The 15,907-nt window shown below is 39.5% G+C and overlaps 1 protein-coding gene across 1 annotated transcript in view; it reads right to left on the bottom strand.

The window, feature by feature from the left end:
• Positions 1-253: 253 nt before the first annotated feature.
• The window catches only part of SQOR (sulfide quinone oxidoreductase), a 78,936-nt gene continuing 63,282 nt past the window's right edge, over positions 254-15,907 (bottom strand). The window contains exons 5-10 of the mRNA XM_073653089.1: positions 15,621-15,815; positions 14,176-14,385; positions 13,011-13,194; positions 7,023-7,090; positions 6,372-6,550; positions 254-580 (exon numbers count right to left, since the gene is read on the bottom strand). Coding sequence (XP_073509190.1) covers positions 523-580; positions 6,372-6,550; positions 7,023-7,090; positions 13,011-13,194; positions 14,176-14,385; positions 15,621-15,815 — 894 coding nt within the window. The 3' untranslated portion in view covers positions 254-522. The remainder of the gene's footprint in view (positions 581-6,371; positions 6,551-7,022; positions 7,091-13,010; positions 13,195-14,175; positions 14,386-15,620; positions 15,816-15,907) is intronic.

The following is a 15,907-nucleotide window of genomic DNA, read 5'->3' as shown; positions in this document are numbered from 1 at the left end:
TGTATATGGCTCCTGCTAAAATATCTGGGGGGTGGGGGAGGGACTGATGTTCAGACTCCCCAGAGACCCATGTTACATAATTGAGCTGGTAACGTGTCGTGTAAGAAAATACCATATGTACAATCATGAACTGGAACATGTTGGGAACGCTAATGATGACCTCAAATGCCCGGGTGATGTCAGGTCAGACTTGGAAAGAAAAAGTTTTAATGGTGACTGGTGATTTCCAAACCAAGATCCTTAAGTGACTGAATTTTTTTGGAAACACTGATCTTATAGATTTTATTTGTTAAAAAAAATTCATATAACAAAATACATAGTTGTTCGAGAAGAGGAATACAACCTGTAGAAAATAAAAATCGGCTACTTTGATCTGAAATATGAGGTTTTGCATGGTCATAGTATTAAAACATTTTTCCCTGTGCAGGTCGGTGTAAACACAGCCTTCCATCACTTCTCATACTGGACGTGGCAATGCGAGCTGGTGCTGCAGGAGCGATGGCTGTGTATTTTGTAACATCTCTACTTAAAGCCAAGGTGCATTATTTTTCTTATAGGAGCTGGACCGCCCCAATATCCCCTGTAAAGAAAAGGAATTTTTTTTTAAAGAAAAGTGACTTCTGGAAATAATTGACAAAAACTTTTGCTATATAATTATTTTAGAATGAGAAATGTTGCTACAAAATTCTATGTGCTGCATTTCTCAATCACCGTATCCTCATATCCAGAGCCAAACTTTACTTTTGTTCTAATTTTGATTTACATTATTAGAACTTAAAGCTGCATTTTCATTCTGCTGGCCTCAGAGCTAAAATCATCCTTCATTGCCAGCTTAAAGGGGTTTTTCCATTTCACTCTTATAGTCTGTTACTTGTAGCAGCAGCTCTGCTCAAGTTCACGACTCGAGCCACTACAGCTCACTTATTGGCTGCAGCGTTGATGACGTGACTTCAGCGCTGCAAACAATAACAAAAACTGGGAGCAGTGGCACAGACTCAGCGCTGGACCCAAAGAGGGTGTATTGAACAGAGTTTGTTAGTTTAAAACAAACTGCTCTGGAGGATAGGTTTTCCAAAAGCAGAAAACTCCTTGAAAGGGAAGCGGTCACCAGCTTTTACCAATATAAAGCACAGCCACCATCTTTAAGGACTCTCTAGCATACAGCTTACTAGAATACTGTATGACCTCAATCCCATCTGCTTGCTTCATATGGATAACGTGTCCTACATCATCCACACAGTGTCTGCCAATCCCGCTTCTGTGCAGAGTAAAGCACTGTAATGTGCATGCGCCAGGAGAGGCCAAAGAGCGCCGAAGATTCGTAAGTAAGGCCGGCGCATTACGCTAAATGTGCACTATATTACTTTGGCTTCAGCAGGTCAGACTGAAGTGCATAGGAGAGTGATTGGAGACACTGTGGATGATGTAGGGCGCGTCATCCATATGAAGTAGGGAAAGAGGATGGCGATTGAGATGAGAGAAGAGGCGCCGGATCAAGACCAGAAATGCCCATCAGACCAGGCCACATTGTATAGGGGTATAATAAATGGCATATCTGTGCTATGCAGAGGCGATTGGGGACTTATACAGCTTACTATACTGCTGTAAAATAAGCCTTAAAGATGGTACTTTATATTGTGAGAGACTGGTGACAGGTTCCCTTTAATGTCTCCACAGAATATATTCTCTGATTAGCAGTTTGCCAATGCACTTTACAGTAAATTATTAGTTTCATTGGTCATAACAGGGCTTATTTTGCATTTTTCTTTGCCTTGTTCATTATATATATATATATATATATATATATATATATATATATATATATATATATATATATATATATATATATATATATATATATATATATATATATATACACACACACACACACACACACATATATACATACATACATACACACACACACATTATATATATATATATATATATATATATATATATATATATATATATATATACATACATACATACTACAGATCAAAAGTTTGGACACCTTCTCATTTAAAGATTTTTCTGTATTTTCATGACTATGAAAATTGTACATTCACTCTGAAGGCATCAAAACTATGAATTAACACATGTGGAATTATATACTTAACAAAAAAGTGTGAAACAACTGAAAATATGTCTTATATTCTAGGTTCTTCAAAGTAGCCACCTTTTACTTTGATGACTGCTTTGCACACTCTTGGCATTCTCTTGATGAGCTTCAAGAGGTAGTCACCGGAAATGGTCTTCCAACAATCTTGAAGGAGTTCCCAGAGATGCTTAGCACTTGTTGGCCCTTTTGCTTTCACTCTGCGGTCCAGCTCACCCCAAACCATCTCGATTGGGTTCAGGTCTGGTGACTGTGGAGGCCAGGTCATCTGGCGTAGCACCCCATCACTCTCCTTCTTAGTCAAATAGCTCTTGCACAGCCCGGAGGTGTGTTTGGGGTCATTGTCCTGTTGAAAAATAAATGATGGTCCAACTAAACACAAACCGGATGGAATAGCATGCCGCTGCAAGATGCTGTGGTAGCCATGCTGGTTCAGTATGCCTTCAATTTTGAATAAATCCCCAACAGTGTCACCAGCAAAGCACCCCCACACCATCACACCTCCTCCTCCATGCTTCACGGTGGGAACCAGGCATATAGAGTCCATCCGTTCACCTTTTCTGCGTCGCACAAAGACACGGTGGTTGGAACCAAAGATCTCAAATTTGGACTCATCAGACCAAAGCACATATTTCCACTGGTCTAATGTCCATTCCTTGTGTTCTTTAGCCCAAACAAGTCTCTTCTGCTTGTTGCCTGTCCTTCGCAGTGGTTTCCTAGCAGCTATTTTACCATGAAGGCCAGCTGCACAAAGTCTCCTCTTAACAGTTGTTGTAGAGATTTTTCTGCAGCTAGAACTCTGTGTGGCATTGACCTGGTCTCTAATCTGAGCTGCTGTTAACCTGTGAATTCTGAGGCTGGTGACTCGGATAAACTTATCCTCAGAAGCAGAGGTGACTCTTGGTCTTCCTTTCCTGGGGCGGTCCTCATGTGAGCAAGTTTCTTTGTAGCGCTTGATGGTTTTTGCAACTGCACTTGGGGACACATTCAAAGTTTGCCCAATTTTTTGGACTGACTGACCTTCATTTCTTAAAGTAATGATGGCCACTCGTTTTTCTTTACTTAGAATTTGTATTATGGCAAGAAAAAAGCAGCTAACAGCCTATTCAGTAGGACTATCAGCTGTGTATCCACCTGACTTCTGCACAACACAACTGATGGTCCCAACCCCATTTATAAGGCAAGAAATCCCATTTATTAAACCTGACAGGGCACATCCGTGAAGTGAAAACCATTTCCGGTGACTACCTCTTGAAGCTCATCAAGAGAATGCCAAGAGTGTGCAAAGCAGTCATCAAAGCAAAAGGTGGCTACTTTGAAGAACCTAGAATATAAGACATATTTTCAGTTCTTTCACACTTTTTTGTTAAGTATATAATTCCACATGTGTTAATTCATAGTTTTGATGCCTTCAGTGTGAATGTACAATTTTCAAAGTCATGAAAATACAGAAAAATCTTTAAATGAGAAAGTGTGTCCAAACTTTTGGTCTGTACTGTATATATATATATATATATATATATATATATATATATATATATATATATATATATATATATATATATATATATATATATTCACACATACAGTGGTGGCCAAAAGTATTGGCACCCCTGCAATTCTGTCAGATAATACTCAGTTTCTTCCTGAAAATGATTGCAATCACAAATTCTTTGGTCTTATTATCTTCATTTAATTTGCTTGCAAGGAAAAAACACAAAAGAGAATGAAGCAAAAATCAAATCATTGATCATTTCACACACAACTCCAAAAAATGGGCCAGACAAAAGTATTGGCACCCTCAGCCTAATACTTGGTTGCACAACCTTTAGCTAAAATAACTGCGAACAACCGCTTCCGGTAACCATCAATGAGTTTCTTACAATGCTCTGCTGGAATTGTAGACCATTCTTCTTTGGCTAACTGCTCCAGGTCCCTGATATTTGAAGGGTGCCTTCTTCAAACTGCCATTTTGAGATCTCTCCACAGGTGTTCTATGGGATTCAGGTCTGGACTCATTGCTGGCCACCTTAGAAGTCTCCAGTGCTTTCTCTCAAACCATTTTATAGTGCTCTTGGAAGTGTGTTTTGGGTCATTGTCCTGCTGGAAGACCCATGACCTCTGAGGGAGACCCAGCTTTCTCACACTGGGCCCTACATTATGCTGCAAAATTTGTTGGTAGTCTTCAGACTTCATAATACCATGCACACAGTCAAGCAGTCCAGTGCCAGAGGCAGCAAAGCAACCCCAAAACATCAGGGAACCTCCGCCATGTTTGACTGTAGGGACCGTGTTCTTTTCTTTGAATGCCTCTTTTTTTTTCCTGTACACTCTATGTTGATGATTTTTCCCAAAAAGCTCTACTTTTGTCTCATCTGACCAGAGAACATTCTTCCAAAACGTTTTAGGCTTTCTCAGGTAAGTTTTGGCAAACTCCAGCCTGGCTTTTTTCTGTCTTGGGGTAAGAAGTGGGGTCTTCCTGGGTATCCTACCATACAGTCACTTTTCATTCAGACGCCGACGGATAGTACGGGTTGACACTGTTGTACCCTCGGACTGCAGGGCAGCTTGAACTTGTTTGGATGTTAGTCGAGGTTCTTTATCCACCATCCGCACAATCTTGCATTGAAATCTCTCGTCAATTTTTATTTTCCGTCCACATCTAGGGAGGTTAGCCACAGTGCCATGGGCTTTAAACTTCTTGATGACACTGCGCACGGAAGACACAGGAACATTCAGGTCTTTGGAGATGGACTTGTAGCCTTGAGATTGCTCATGCTTCCTCACAATTTGGTTTCTCAAGTCCTCAGACAGTTCTTTGGTCTTCTTTCTTTTCTCCATGCTCAATGTGGTACACACAAGGACACACGACAGAGGTTGAGTCAACTTTAATCCATGATAACTGGCTGCAAGTGTGATTTAGTTATTGCCTACACCTGTTAGGTGCCACAGGTAAGTTACAGGTGCTGTTAATTACATGAATTAGAGAAGCATCACATGATTTTTCAAACAGTGCCAATACTTTTGTCCACCCCCTTTTTTAGGTTTGTGTGGAATTGTATCCAATTTGGCTTTAGGACAATTCTTTTTGTGTTTTTTCATTGAAGACAATAATACAAAAGAATTTGTGATTGCAATCATTTTCAGGAAGAAACTGAGTATTATCTGACAGAATTGCAGGGGTGCCAATACTTTTGGCCACTGTATGTATGTATATATGTATATATATATATATATATATATATATATATATATATATATATATATATATATATATATATATATATATATATATATATATATATATATATATATATATACATATATATACATATATATATATACACACTGCTCAAAAAAATAAAGGGAACACTCAAATAACACATCCTAGATCTGAATGAATGAAATATTCTCATTGAATACTTTGTTCTGTACAAAGTTGAATGTGCTGACAACAAAATCACACAAAAATCATCAATGGAAGTGAAATGTATTAACCAATGGAGGCTGGGTGTTGGAGTCACCCCCAAAATTAAAGTGGAAAAACACACTATGGGCTGATCCAACTTTGATGTAATGTCCTTAAAACAAGTCACAATGAGGCTCAGTATTGTGTGTGGCCTCCACGTGCCTGTGTGACCTCCCTACAACGCCTGGAGACCATCCGCAACCTCATTAGGAGCATGCCCAGGTGTTGTAGGGAGGTCATACAGGCACGTGGAGGCCACACAATACTGAGCCTCATTTTGACTTGTTTCACATGTGGAATTATATACTTAACAAAAAAGTGTGAAACAACTGAAAATATGTCTTATATTCTAGGTTCTTCAAAGTAGCCACCTTTTGCTTTGATGACAGCTTTGCACACTCTTGGCATTTTCTTGATGAGCTTCAAGAGGTAGTAGTGTGCAAAGCAGTCATCAAACAGTCATCAAAGCAAAAGGTGGCTACTTTGAAGAACCTAGAATATAAGACATATTTCCAGTTGTTTCACACTTTTTTGTTAAGTATATAATTCCACATGTGTGAATTCATAGTTTTGATGTCTTCAGTGTGAATGTACAATTTTCATAGTCATGAAAATACAGAAAAATCTTTAAATGAGAAGGTGTGTCCAAACTTTTGGTCTGTGCTGTAATATATACACACACACACACACACACACACACACACACACACACACACACACACGATGTATGCTTATTTAAAAGAGAGATATGTTCTATAATTAAAAACTAAGGCAATCACTTACTTGAGCAGCATGTTCCAGTACAGGAATGGCATCATGTCAGCCTTCATATGGTACATGGTTCTTCTCTCTTTACCCTGATCAATAGGAAATGTCTCCAAGGGTTGAGCATTGTAGTCAAATTCTGCCAAAATCACTTTTCGGTAGCCAGTTACCAATGGACATGAGGTATATCCATCATACTGCAAGCAATGGAAACATTACTCCCTTTGGTAGAAAGATCTCTAAAGGATTTTCTTATGTAATGTGACTCCACTGATCTAAAACAATGGACTTCTAATAACTTTGTAACTGGAAGATCCTATCAGACTTGTTCCATACAAGACACTTTACATAATGATAGAAAAACAATACTATCACTTGATTATAAAGTTGGCCATGTACAGTAGATTCTTGTTGGCTGAACCTGCCTATTCTGGAGGGACTGGTGAACGATCTAACATGCATGCAGCTGTGCCAGCTCTTACTTGATGGCAAATCTCCAAGCAAAAGGATGGAACATGTTGGATTTAACATGCCCGATCCTTTTATTCTCTGGGGAGATTATAATGCATGCATGTTTATGGGGTACTCAAACAGTAACAGTTGGCTAAAGGAGCTTACAATCTAATTTGTATTACAAGCTGTAGTGTAACTATATGGAACATTACAAACCTTGGCTGATGAATTTTTGCCTTTCATCACCAAAGAAATGGTTTTATCCAGGACTGCTGACTGGGCCGCTGCAAATGGAAAAAAATGGTTTGTTAGACCTGCAAGCACATGGACTGCACAATACACAGGGATTTATGTGAGAGGTTCCGGTGTACCATGTTCACACAGCATTCCTGTAGGCCTGTCTACTTTCAAAGGTACATCTGTGATCTACATATTTATTTTTTCTCCGTGTAAATGGCGCCAAATTCGGCTTTGTGCATTGATTGTTATACAGTCAGGTCCACATTTAAAAGTTCAGGCAAACTTAAATGATTTTCCGGTGATAACTTATTGATTATTGGGGTCTAACCACTGAGACCCACATTGATGGTCAGAACAGGGAATTTCTATCCCCATTACAAAATGGGTTGGTCGCCTGGATGCCCGACTGCAGCGCCATTCACTTTCTATGGGGCTGCTAGAAAATACAAGAGTGCAGCGCTCTGCAGCCCCATGGAGAATGAATGGAGCAATAGTTGAGAATGTTCATTGCTGCTCCATTGTAAAGATAAAAAATACCCCGTTCTGCCAATTGGTGTGGGTCTCAGTGGTCGGACCCCCACTGATCAGATCAATTAGTTATGACCTATCCTCTGGATAGGTGATGAATTACTTTCACTGGACAACCCCTTTAAAAGGGTATTGTATATGATTAGATGATTAGGAAAACATTGCTGCTTTCTTTAAAAGAAATCTGGATACTCCTGTCCATGGGTTATATGTGACACTGTAGCTCATCTCCATTGACGTGACTGGGGCTGAGTCGTAATGTTACACACAACGGGTGGAAAGGTGCGGAGCTGTTCTTGGATGAAAGCGGACATGTTTTTCTAATTCGTGATAACCCCTTTAAGACCTCACATATCTATTACATTCCTGATGTGCTACCCCTTTGGATTAACCATTTAGAGTCCACTATCATGCTGCAGGTGACGTTCCCTTGTCTTGAGCTGATTATTACCGCATACAGTGCTGGCCAAAAGTATTGGCACCCCTGCAATTCTGTCAGATAATACTCAGTTTCTTCCTGAAAATGATTGCAATCACAAATTCTTTGGTATTATTATCTTCATTTAATTTGTGTTCAATGAAAAAAACACAAAAAGAATTGTCCTAAAGTCAAATTGGATATAATTCCACACCAAACCTAAAAAAGGGGGTGGACAAAAGTATTGGCACCCTTTGAAAAATCATGTGATGCTTCTCTAATTCGTGTAATTAACAGCACCTGTAACTTACCTGTGGCACCTAACAGGTGTTGGCATTAACTAGATCACACTTGCAGCCAGTTAACATGGATTAAAGTTGACTCAACCACTGTCCTGTGTCCTTGTGTGTACCACATTGAGCATGGAGAAAAGAAAGAAGACCAAAGAACTGTCTGAGGACTTGAGAAACCAAATTGTGAGGAAGCATGAGCAATCTCAAGGCTACAAGTCCATCTCCAAAGACCTGAATGTTCCTGTGTCTTCCGTGCGCAGTGTCATCAAGAAGTTTAAAGCCCATGGCACTGTGGCTAACCTCCCTAGATGTGGACGGAAAAGAAAAATTGACGAGAGATTTCAACACAAGATTGTATGGATGGTGGATAAAGAACCTCGACTAACATCCAAACAAGTTCAAGCTGCCCTGCAGTCCGAGGGTACAACAGTGTCAACCCGTACTATTCGTCGGCGTCTGAATGAAAAGGGACTGTATGGTAAGATAAACAAGAAGACCCCACTTCTTACCCCGAGACATAAAAAAGGCAGGCTGGAGTTTGCCAAAACTTACCTGAGAAAGCCTAAAACGTTTTGAAAGAATGTTCTCTGGTCAGATGAGACAAAAGTAGAGCTTTTTGGGAAAAAGCATCAACATAGAGTATACAGGAAAAAAAAAGAGGCATTCAAAGAAAAGAACACGGTCCCTACAGTCAAACATGGCGGAGGTTTCTTGATGTTTTGGGGTTGCTTTGCTGCCTCTGGCACTGGACTGCTTGACCGTGTGCATGGCATTATGAAGTCTGAAGACTACCAACAAATTTTGCAGCATAATGTAGGGCCCAGTGTGAGAAAGCTGGGTCTCCCTCAGACGTCATGGGTCTTTCAGCAGGACAATGACCCAAAACACACTTCCAAAACACTATAAAATGGTTTGAGAGAAAGCACTGGAGGCTTCTAAGGTGGCCAGCAATGAGTCCTGACCTGAATCCTATAGAACACCTGTGGAGAGATCTCAAAATGGCAGTTTGGAGAAGGCACCCTTCAAATATCAGGGACCTGGAGCAGTTTGCCAAAGAAGAATGGTCTACAATTCCAGCAGAGCATTGTAAGAAACTCATTGATGGTTACCGGAAGCGGTTGTTCGCAGTTATTTTGGCTAAAGGTTGTGCAACCAAGTATTAGGCTGAGGGTGCCAATACTTTTGTCCGGCCCATTTTTGGAGTTTTGTGTGAAATGATCAATGATTTGATTTTTGCTTCATTCTCTTTTGTGTTTTTTCCTTGCAAGCAAATTAAATGAAGATAATAATACCAAAGAATTTGTGATTGCAATCATTTTCAGGAAGAAACTGAGTATTATCTGACAGAATTGCAGGGGTGCCAATACTTTTGGCTAGCACTGTAATATATTTAGCTTTTATGCTTAAAAAATTTTCCAGATTGCTGAAAGGTTCTAATTTTTGTTCCTAAATGAAGAGGCAATTTGTATATTAAATTTCTCAGAGGAGCATTGCACGGCAAATAAGCCTCCTTACCTTGGCATGCCAGAGCCGCTATGTCACTCTCCACAAGGAGAAACGTTACCCCTTAAACTTTTTAGGAAATCTACCTAAAAACATTGAGGGGTGATTTACCATGTCTCTTATAGGAATTACATTATATTAGGAAATTTTAGTTGTTGCTAACCCAGAACCTGAGGACGGGGCCAAATAACTAATCGTAAACTGTAAAAAAGAACAGTACGACCTGTGAACTTTATCTTCTAAGAAAGAAACTTTGTGTTGGGCATTAAGGGGCTAACGGAGGTCAACATTCAGTAACCTTATATGACCTTTACAAGTAACCACTAAGAAATACAAAACACCCATTGTACAGGGAACAGATAGAGATACTAGCTGGATCTGTGCTCAAATGTGACATTAATGCAGCACTTAGGATCCGGTCTGTAAACTACATACGTATTAATACAAGTATTAGTAAAAGGAGAGAAAAAAAATCAAATGAAACAAAGTATTGTTTGAAATGCCATAAAATTCAATATTTAATCTATATTAATAAAGTGCTAAAAACGTCCATTTATAAACTCGCCACTATTCGTAGAAAGGCCACGTATAAAAAAAAAAGAGTCAGCGTCTTATCAGTCATGTAATTTGTGCATGCAGGGCGCAGATAAGCGAGATTACTCGGGAAGTGGCAGCGCGCCGCATCCTCAGGCCTCGGCTCATCCTCGTCTTCTGAGAAATAACATGATGGTTGTGAAGTAGTTAAGACAAGTACAACATCTATTTCATTTGGGATAATTAAGTGTTATCAAACAAAAAGCAAAGAAGCTGATGACAAGCCGAAACAGTCAGTTACATAACATGTAAAGCTTCTACTAATGTGATGAATGATTCATTGTTCTGTAAGCAAACATTACAAGGGCATTTTTCTAGGACAAGGTTAATTTATATTATACTATTAAAGGGTTATTCCCATCGTAATAACTGGGTCATGTCGGATAATGCTTGCAAATTAATAGAAACAATTTTGCAATTTACGGCTTATTAAAATTTTCCACGGTTCTGTATGTGGAGATGAGAGTGAGTCGCAGCCAGACCCCCCTGAAAGTGGCTTATTCCCAGGGAGAACTGAAATACTAACAGGTCTGCTGGCCCAGTATAAGAGCACATTCACACTGTGGCCATTAAAAGATAATTATTCTAGCTTTTATTTCCAGGGAAATTAAAAATATCAGGCATGTTGAGCTAGAAGTGCCTGATCCTTCTCTTTCTCAAAATCATCAGTCAGAAAATGCCTGATAGAATAAAGTGGACTGAACTTGCCTATTTTGGCAGCGTCTTTTGTTTAACGTATACGGCGGGATTAGGATGAACACATTCGTTTCTTTCTCGTACATAAAAAGTACCACTTCTTTTCCCCAACTGGATCCATTTTCGGTCCAGGTGTCAGATTTTACAATCCATGTCATCAATTTTTCTCATATCTATCTATCTATCTATACACACACATATATACATACATATATACACACACACACACACACATATATATATATGTGTATATTATAATTATTCAGTGAAACACGGACAACACAGCATCCAAGTCCTATGTGTTGTTTTTTACTTGAATGGTTAACTGTGATCTGTAAATTGGATCACAATGTCTGTTTTTATCTTTTGCAGAATGTCGGTCTGCAATGACGAGAGATGTATGAATATACAATGGAAATTAATGTGTCCATGAATGAGCCCTTCAGTTGTAGAGAAACTGAATAATAATAATTTTTATTTTTATAGCGCCAACATATTCCGCAGCACTTTACAAATTTTAGGGGGACTTATACAAACAATACAGAATAAACATATCTCATATCAAAAGGAGTGAGGGCCCTGCTCGCAAGCTTACAGTCTATGAGGAAATGGGGGAGACACAAAAGGTAGAATGAACATATATTGTATAATGCAGCCTTGATATACTAAATAGGATAAATAATACATTGACTGGTCGCCTGCCAGTATGTGTGCAGTCCTGACCGAGGCTATTATGTGCATGGTTGGTATGAACCTGAAATTGAAGAAGAATTTAATATGGGGGAAAACTGGGACGGACAACTGGGATGGACAGATAGTGTGTGGAGGCGATACGCCAGTCTAAAGAAATGGGTTTTTAGGGTCCGCTTGAAACTGTGGGTATTGGGAATTAATCGAACTGTCCTGGGTAGTGCATTCCAAAGAATTGGCGCAGCACGCAAGAAATCTTGGAGATGGGAGTGGGAAGTTCGGATTATGGAGGATTTTAGTTTTAAGAACGGAGGGCACGTGTAGGGTGGTAGACTGAGACAAGGGAGGAGATGTAGGGGGGTACTGAAGCATGGAGCGCTTTGTGGGTAAGCGTGATAAGTTTAAATTGAACTCTATATTGGATGGGTAACCAATGCAATGACTGGCACAGGGAAGAGTCATCGGTGTAGCGGTTGGCGAGGAATATGATCCAGGCTGCTGCGTTCAGGACGGATTGGAGAGGGGAGAGTTTAGTAAGAGGGAGCCCGATAAGTAGAGAGTTGCAGTAGTCCAGACGGGAATGAATAAGAGCTACAGTAAGAGTTTTTGCCGAGTCAAAGGTGAGAAAAGTCCTGATGGTGCATCTTCTCTTATGAGGGGCTCTGACTACTTTTCCAGTTCTCCCTCATGCTTTGCACTGCAGCTTTGTGTCTTCACTAGTCAGTGAACATTGAGACAATTTCCTTTTCAGTAAGAACATTATGATAGTAAAGTAAAACATTTTTTTTTTACACTATAAAGGAGGTAACTGAGTAAAATGAGCCTTAGTGTAAGGCCACGGTCCCACTATCAGTATCTGGTCAGTATTTAGTATTTTTTCTCAGGAGTAGGAGACAAAGCAGGTGAGGAACAATCAGAGAAAAGGTATAATAGAAACAAGTCACCAATTCTGCATTTATCACCCACTCCTGGTTTTGGCTCCCACTCCTGAGAAAAAATACTGACCGAATACTGACCAAATACTGACAGTGGGGCCATTGCCTAAAAAGGGGAGCCCAGAGTTCTGCATCAAGTAGCCTAGAAACTGGAATATTTGAGCAGCAGAGAATTGTGGCTTTAACCAAGTATTTAGAAAGATACCTACATGTTCCCAATCATTGCTCAATAGCAAATATGTGACCCAAGGAAGGATAGCTAGAGTCAAAACTGACCAAGTAACAGTAGAAAGCAGAATTTTCTTACCTAAAGCAGCTGCTGTTTTTGATGTTGGAAGGTTTGTACAATCTCCAATTCCAAAAACATTGGGGTACTTCTTATGTTGTAGGGTGTCCTTGTCTACATCCACCCAGCCAGCTGCATCACCCACGGCACTGTTCACAAGCACATCTGGTGGTCCCATAGGAGGAGTCACGTGAAGCATTTCATACTGCAAGAATACAAGTCAGTCTCATCTCGCTCCATGCATAGAGTAAAAGGTAAATGTATTAATGCCAAAACAACAACAAAAAAATTCTTGGTACATCTTAAATATTTGGAATTGGACTTGAGTCATAAAAATTAATAATCAAGTCCTCAAAAACTGAGGTAATAAAAATGAGCGTCACTGGGTTATGTTCAAGAATTTATTATAAAAAGGGAAGCCCAGCTGAAGTTGGGAAGGAGACCTTTCACTCAGAACTTGGAAGTTCCCATAATGAAGAAATTATTTCTAAGAGCCATGAGCATGGATATACTGGACAGGTCTCATTTCTGAAATGTACAAGCGGCACCAAAAGGGAAATAACGGCCATGGGCTCACAAAGCTAGGCTAAGGTGACCACTGATTATTCCAGTTCAGTGAGGAAGGTCTCTTTATTTTGTTAGAATTATAGTTTGTATTTTCAATGTTTTTATATAGTATTATTATTATTATTATTATTAAAGGGAACATGTCAGTCCCCTGACTGTCCCCAAGCACTACCATAATGGTATGAGTGCTGATTTCACTAATCCAATAAGGACGTTTAAGTAACGTACTAACGCTGCAGTGTTTGCGGAATAAACTTTTAATCTTTAGCCTGACAAATGCTAATGAAGCAGGACTAGTCCAGTGGGGATCTTATAATCACGCCTCCCTGAACATGATTGACATCATGGCTATGGTTGGTAGCACCCTTATGGAGGCCGTCAATGAGGCCCAGAGAGGCGTGATGAGAAGATCCTACAGATGACTAGCCTAGAGGATGAGATGCACCTCCGAACTAGTCCCGCCTCATTAGCATGTTACATAGGATCCTCTATCAGATAACAAAATATGCACCTATACTGCCATAGTACTGGTTGGGAACAATCAGGTGACCTTAAAAGTTGTATTTAACTGCTTATAAATCCTAGATGTCTGGTTAGTTTTGTAATTTTTCTTATTTACCTGGAACACTTTGGTCTCCCCTGGCTTATCAATGTTCTCAAATATGGCTTCTTGTTTGTCTGCCCGCACCTCAATAAGGTTGTGCTTAAAGTTGACCTGAATATCTCGCTCCTTGATTATCTGTAACAAGGCGTCTGCATATTTCTTCACTCCAAAGACTACTCCCAAAGATGTGTTAAAGATGACTTTGGCATCAGATCGTTTTCCTGTCTACGTGGGCAAAATAGGAAAGAAACCTATTTAGGAGAAATCATTTGCCTACAGAAAGGTATGATTTAATGAGGACACTGTAAGACCAAGTTCACACGTCGTGGATTTGTCGCAGAATTGCAGTAAGCAGCAATTTAAAGTACAATACAAGTAGATGGGCTTGTAAAAATCACACATATATATATATATTTGTCAAAATCACAGTCACATGTTGCGGAAATAAAATCGGCACAAAAATAGAAAAGTGTAGTGCGGATTTCACATCTACAGGATGCTGATTATTATTCAGAATTGTATTGCAGTTTTCACCCTACTCAATGCTAAATACAAGGAATGGGTGAAATCTGCAGACAAATCCACAATGAAATCCACAAGTAACATGCTGATGCTGTTTGCTGATTTGTAACCCATTTTCCGCAACATGTGAATATATCCTAAGGCTACATTCCCACAACGAGTTTTTGGTGACTTTTTTATGCTGCAGTAAAATAGGTTAATTGCATTTTATCGAAAATACACAGTGTAAAAACTGACCAAAAACTCATTGTCGGAATGTAACCTAATACAATTTTCTGGCAGACATATCCTTACCAATGTGTTTGTCACTAAGAAGGGCAAATCATTTATGTTTTGATGCTGATTCCAGGGATCAAGACAGTTTCCCACCTATTGAGTGATTTTCTTTTGGAATTGGACTCACAGTGTCAAAAAAAATTGTGGTTTCCTTCTAGTTAAGAGATGCAGGTATCTTGCTGGGCACAGAGGTGGCAATTGAAGGACACGCAAACATAACCAGTTTTAGTAGGAAGAAGAAGAAAAATACTTTTATGATTGGACCCATTGAAGCACCAGCCCGATGCAAAACGGCCGTCGTCCTAAAGGATTCCCGCTTCCCTGACTCCATGTCTTAATTGTGTTATGAAGTAATAAAAGCTTTTCCTAAGTACATCGCTTGCTGGAGTGCCGCCTTCATCTACCTTTCAGGTTACTCTTATGATTAGCTGTCAATAATAATACAGTAAACGGCAAGTTTTAGCCAAGTGATGCAAAAAAATAATATCCAACATTCTGTAATGTACAAAACTGGTCTAATGAACAGTCAATATGTCAGACCTTATTATTTTATGGGAGCCTTACTAACTATGTTAGAGTATCAGGCAGATATGATAAGAACAGCATATAAATGATATTAATAATGATTATAATGTCACATAAATGGAGTGTTCTGCGCTTACTTTTCTCAGATACTCCTCTGCTAAATACATGATCTTCTGTGGGGCGCCTGCACATTTCACTGGGGTGTTGGGGAAGGTAAATATGGCGTTCCCCTTTTTGAAATCTTGCAGAGCTTTCCAGGTTTTCTCAACAGTTTTTACAGAGTAGTTGGAACCAATTTTGGGATAGTTAAATCCTTCTGGAAGTCCTTTCACCTATGCAATAAAATAAGAGATGGTAAAGTCAGTACAAAAGAGAAAATGCAAAACAGACAAAAGGCAGATTTACCAGCGGCTGGTCTGCGTAG

Source organism: Phyllobates terribilis, unplaced genomic scaffold, assembly GCF_046119375.1.
Source record: "Phyllobates terribilis strain yellow unplaced genomic scaffold, ASM4611937v1 Scaffold_11__3_contigs__length_659146591, whole genome shotgun sequence".
Classification (NCBI taxonomy): Eukaryota; Metazoa; Chordata; class Amphibia; order Anura; family Dendrobatidae; genus Phyllobates; species Phyllobates terribilis.
This window is presented reverse-complemented; position numbering and strand designations above follow the sequence as displayed.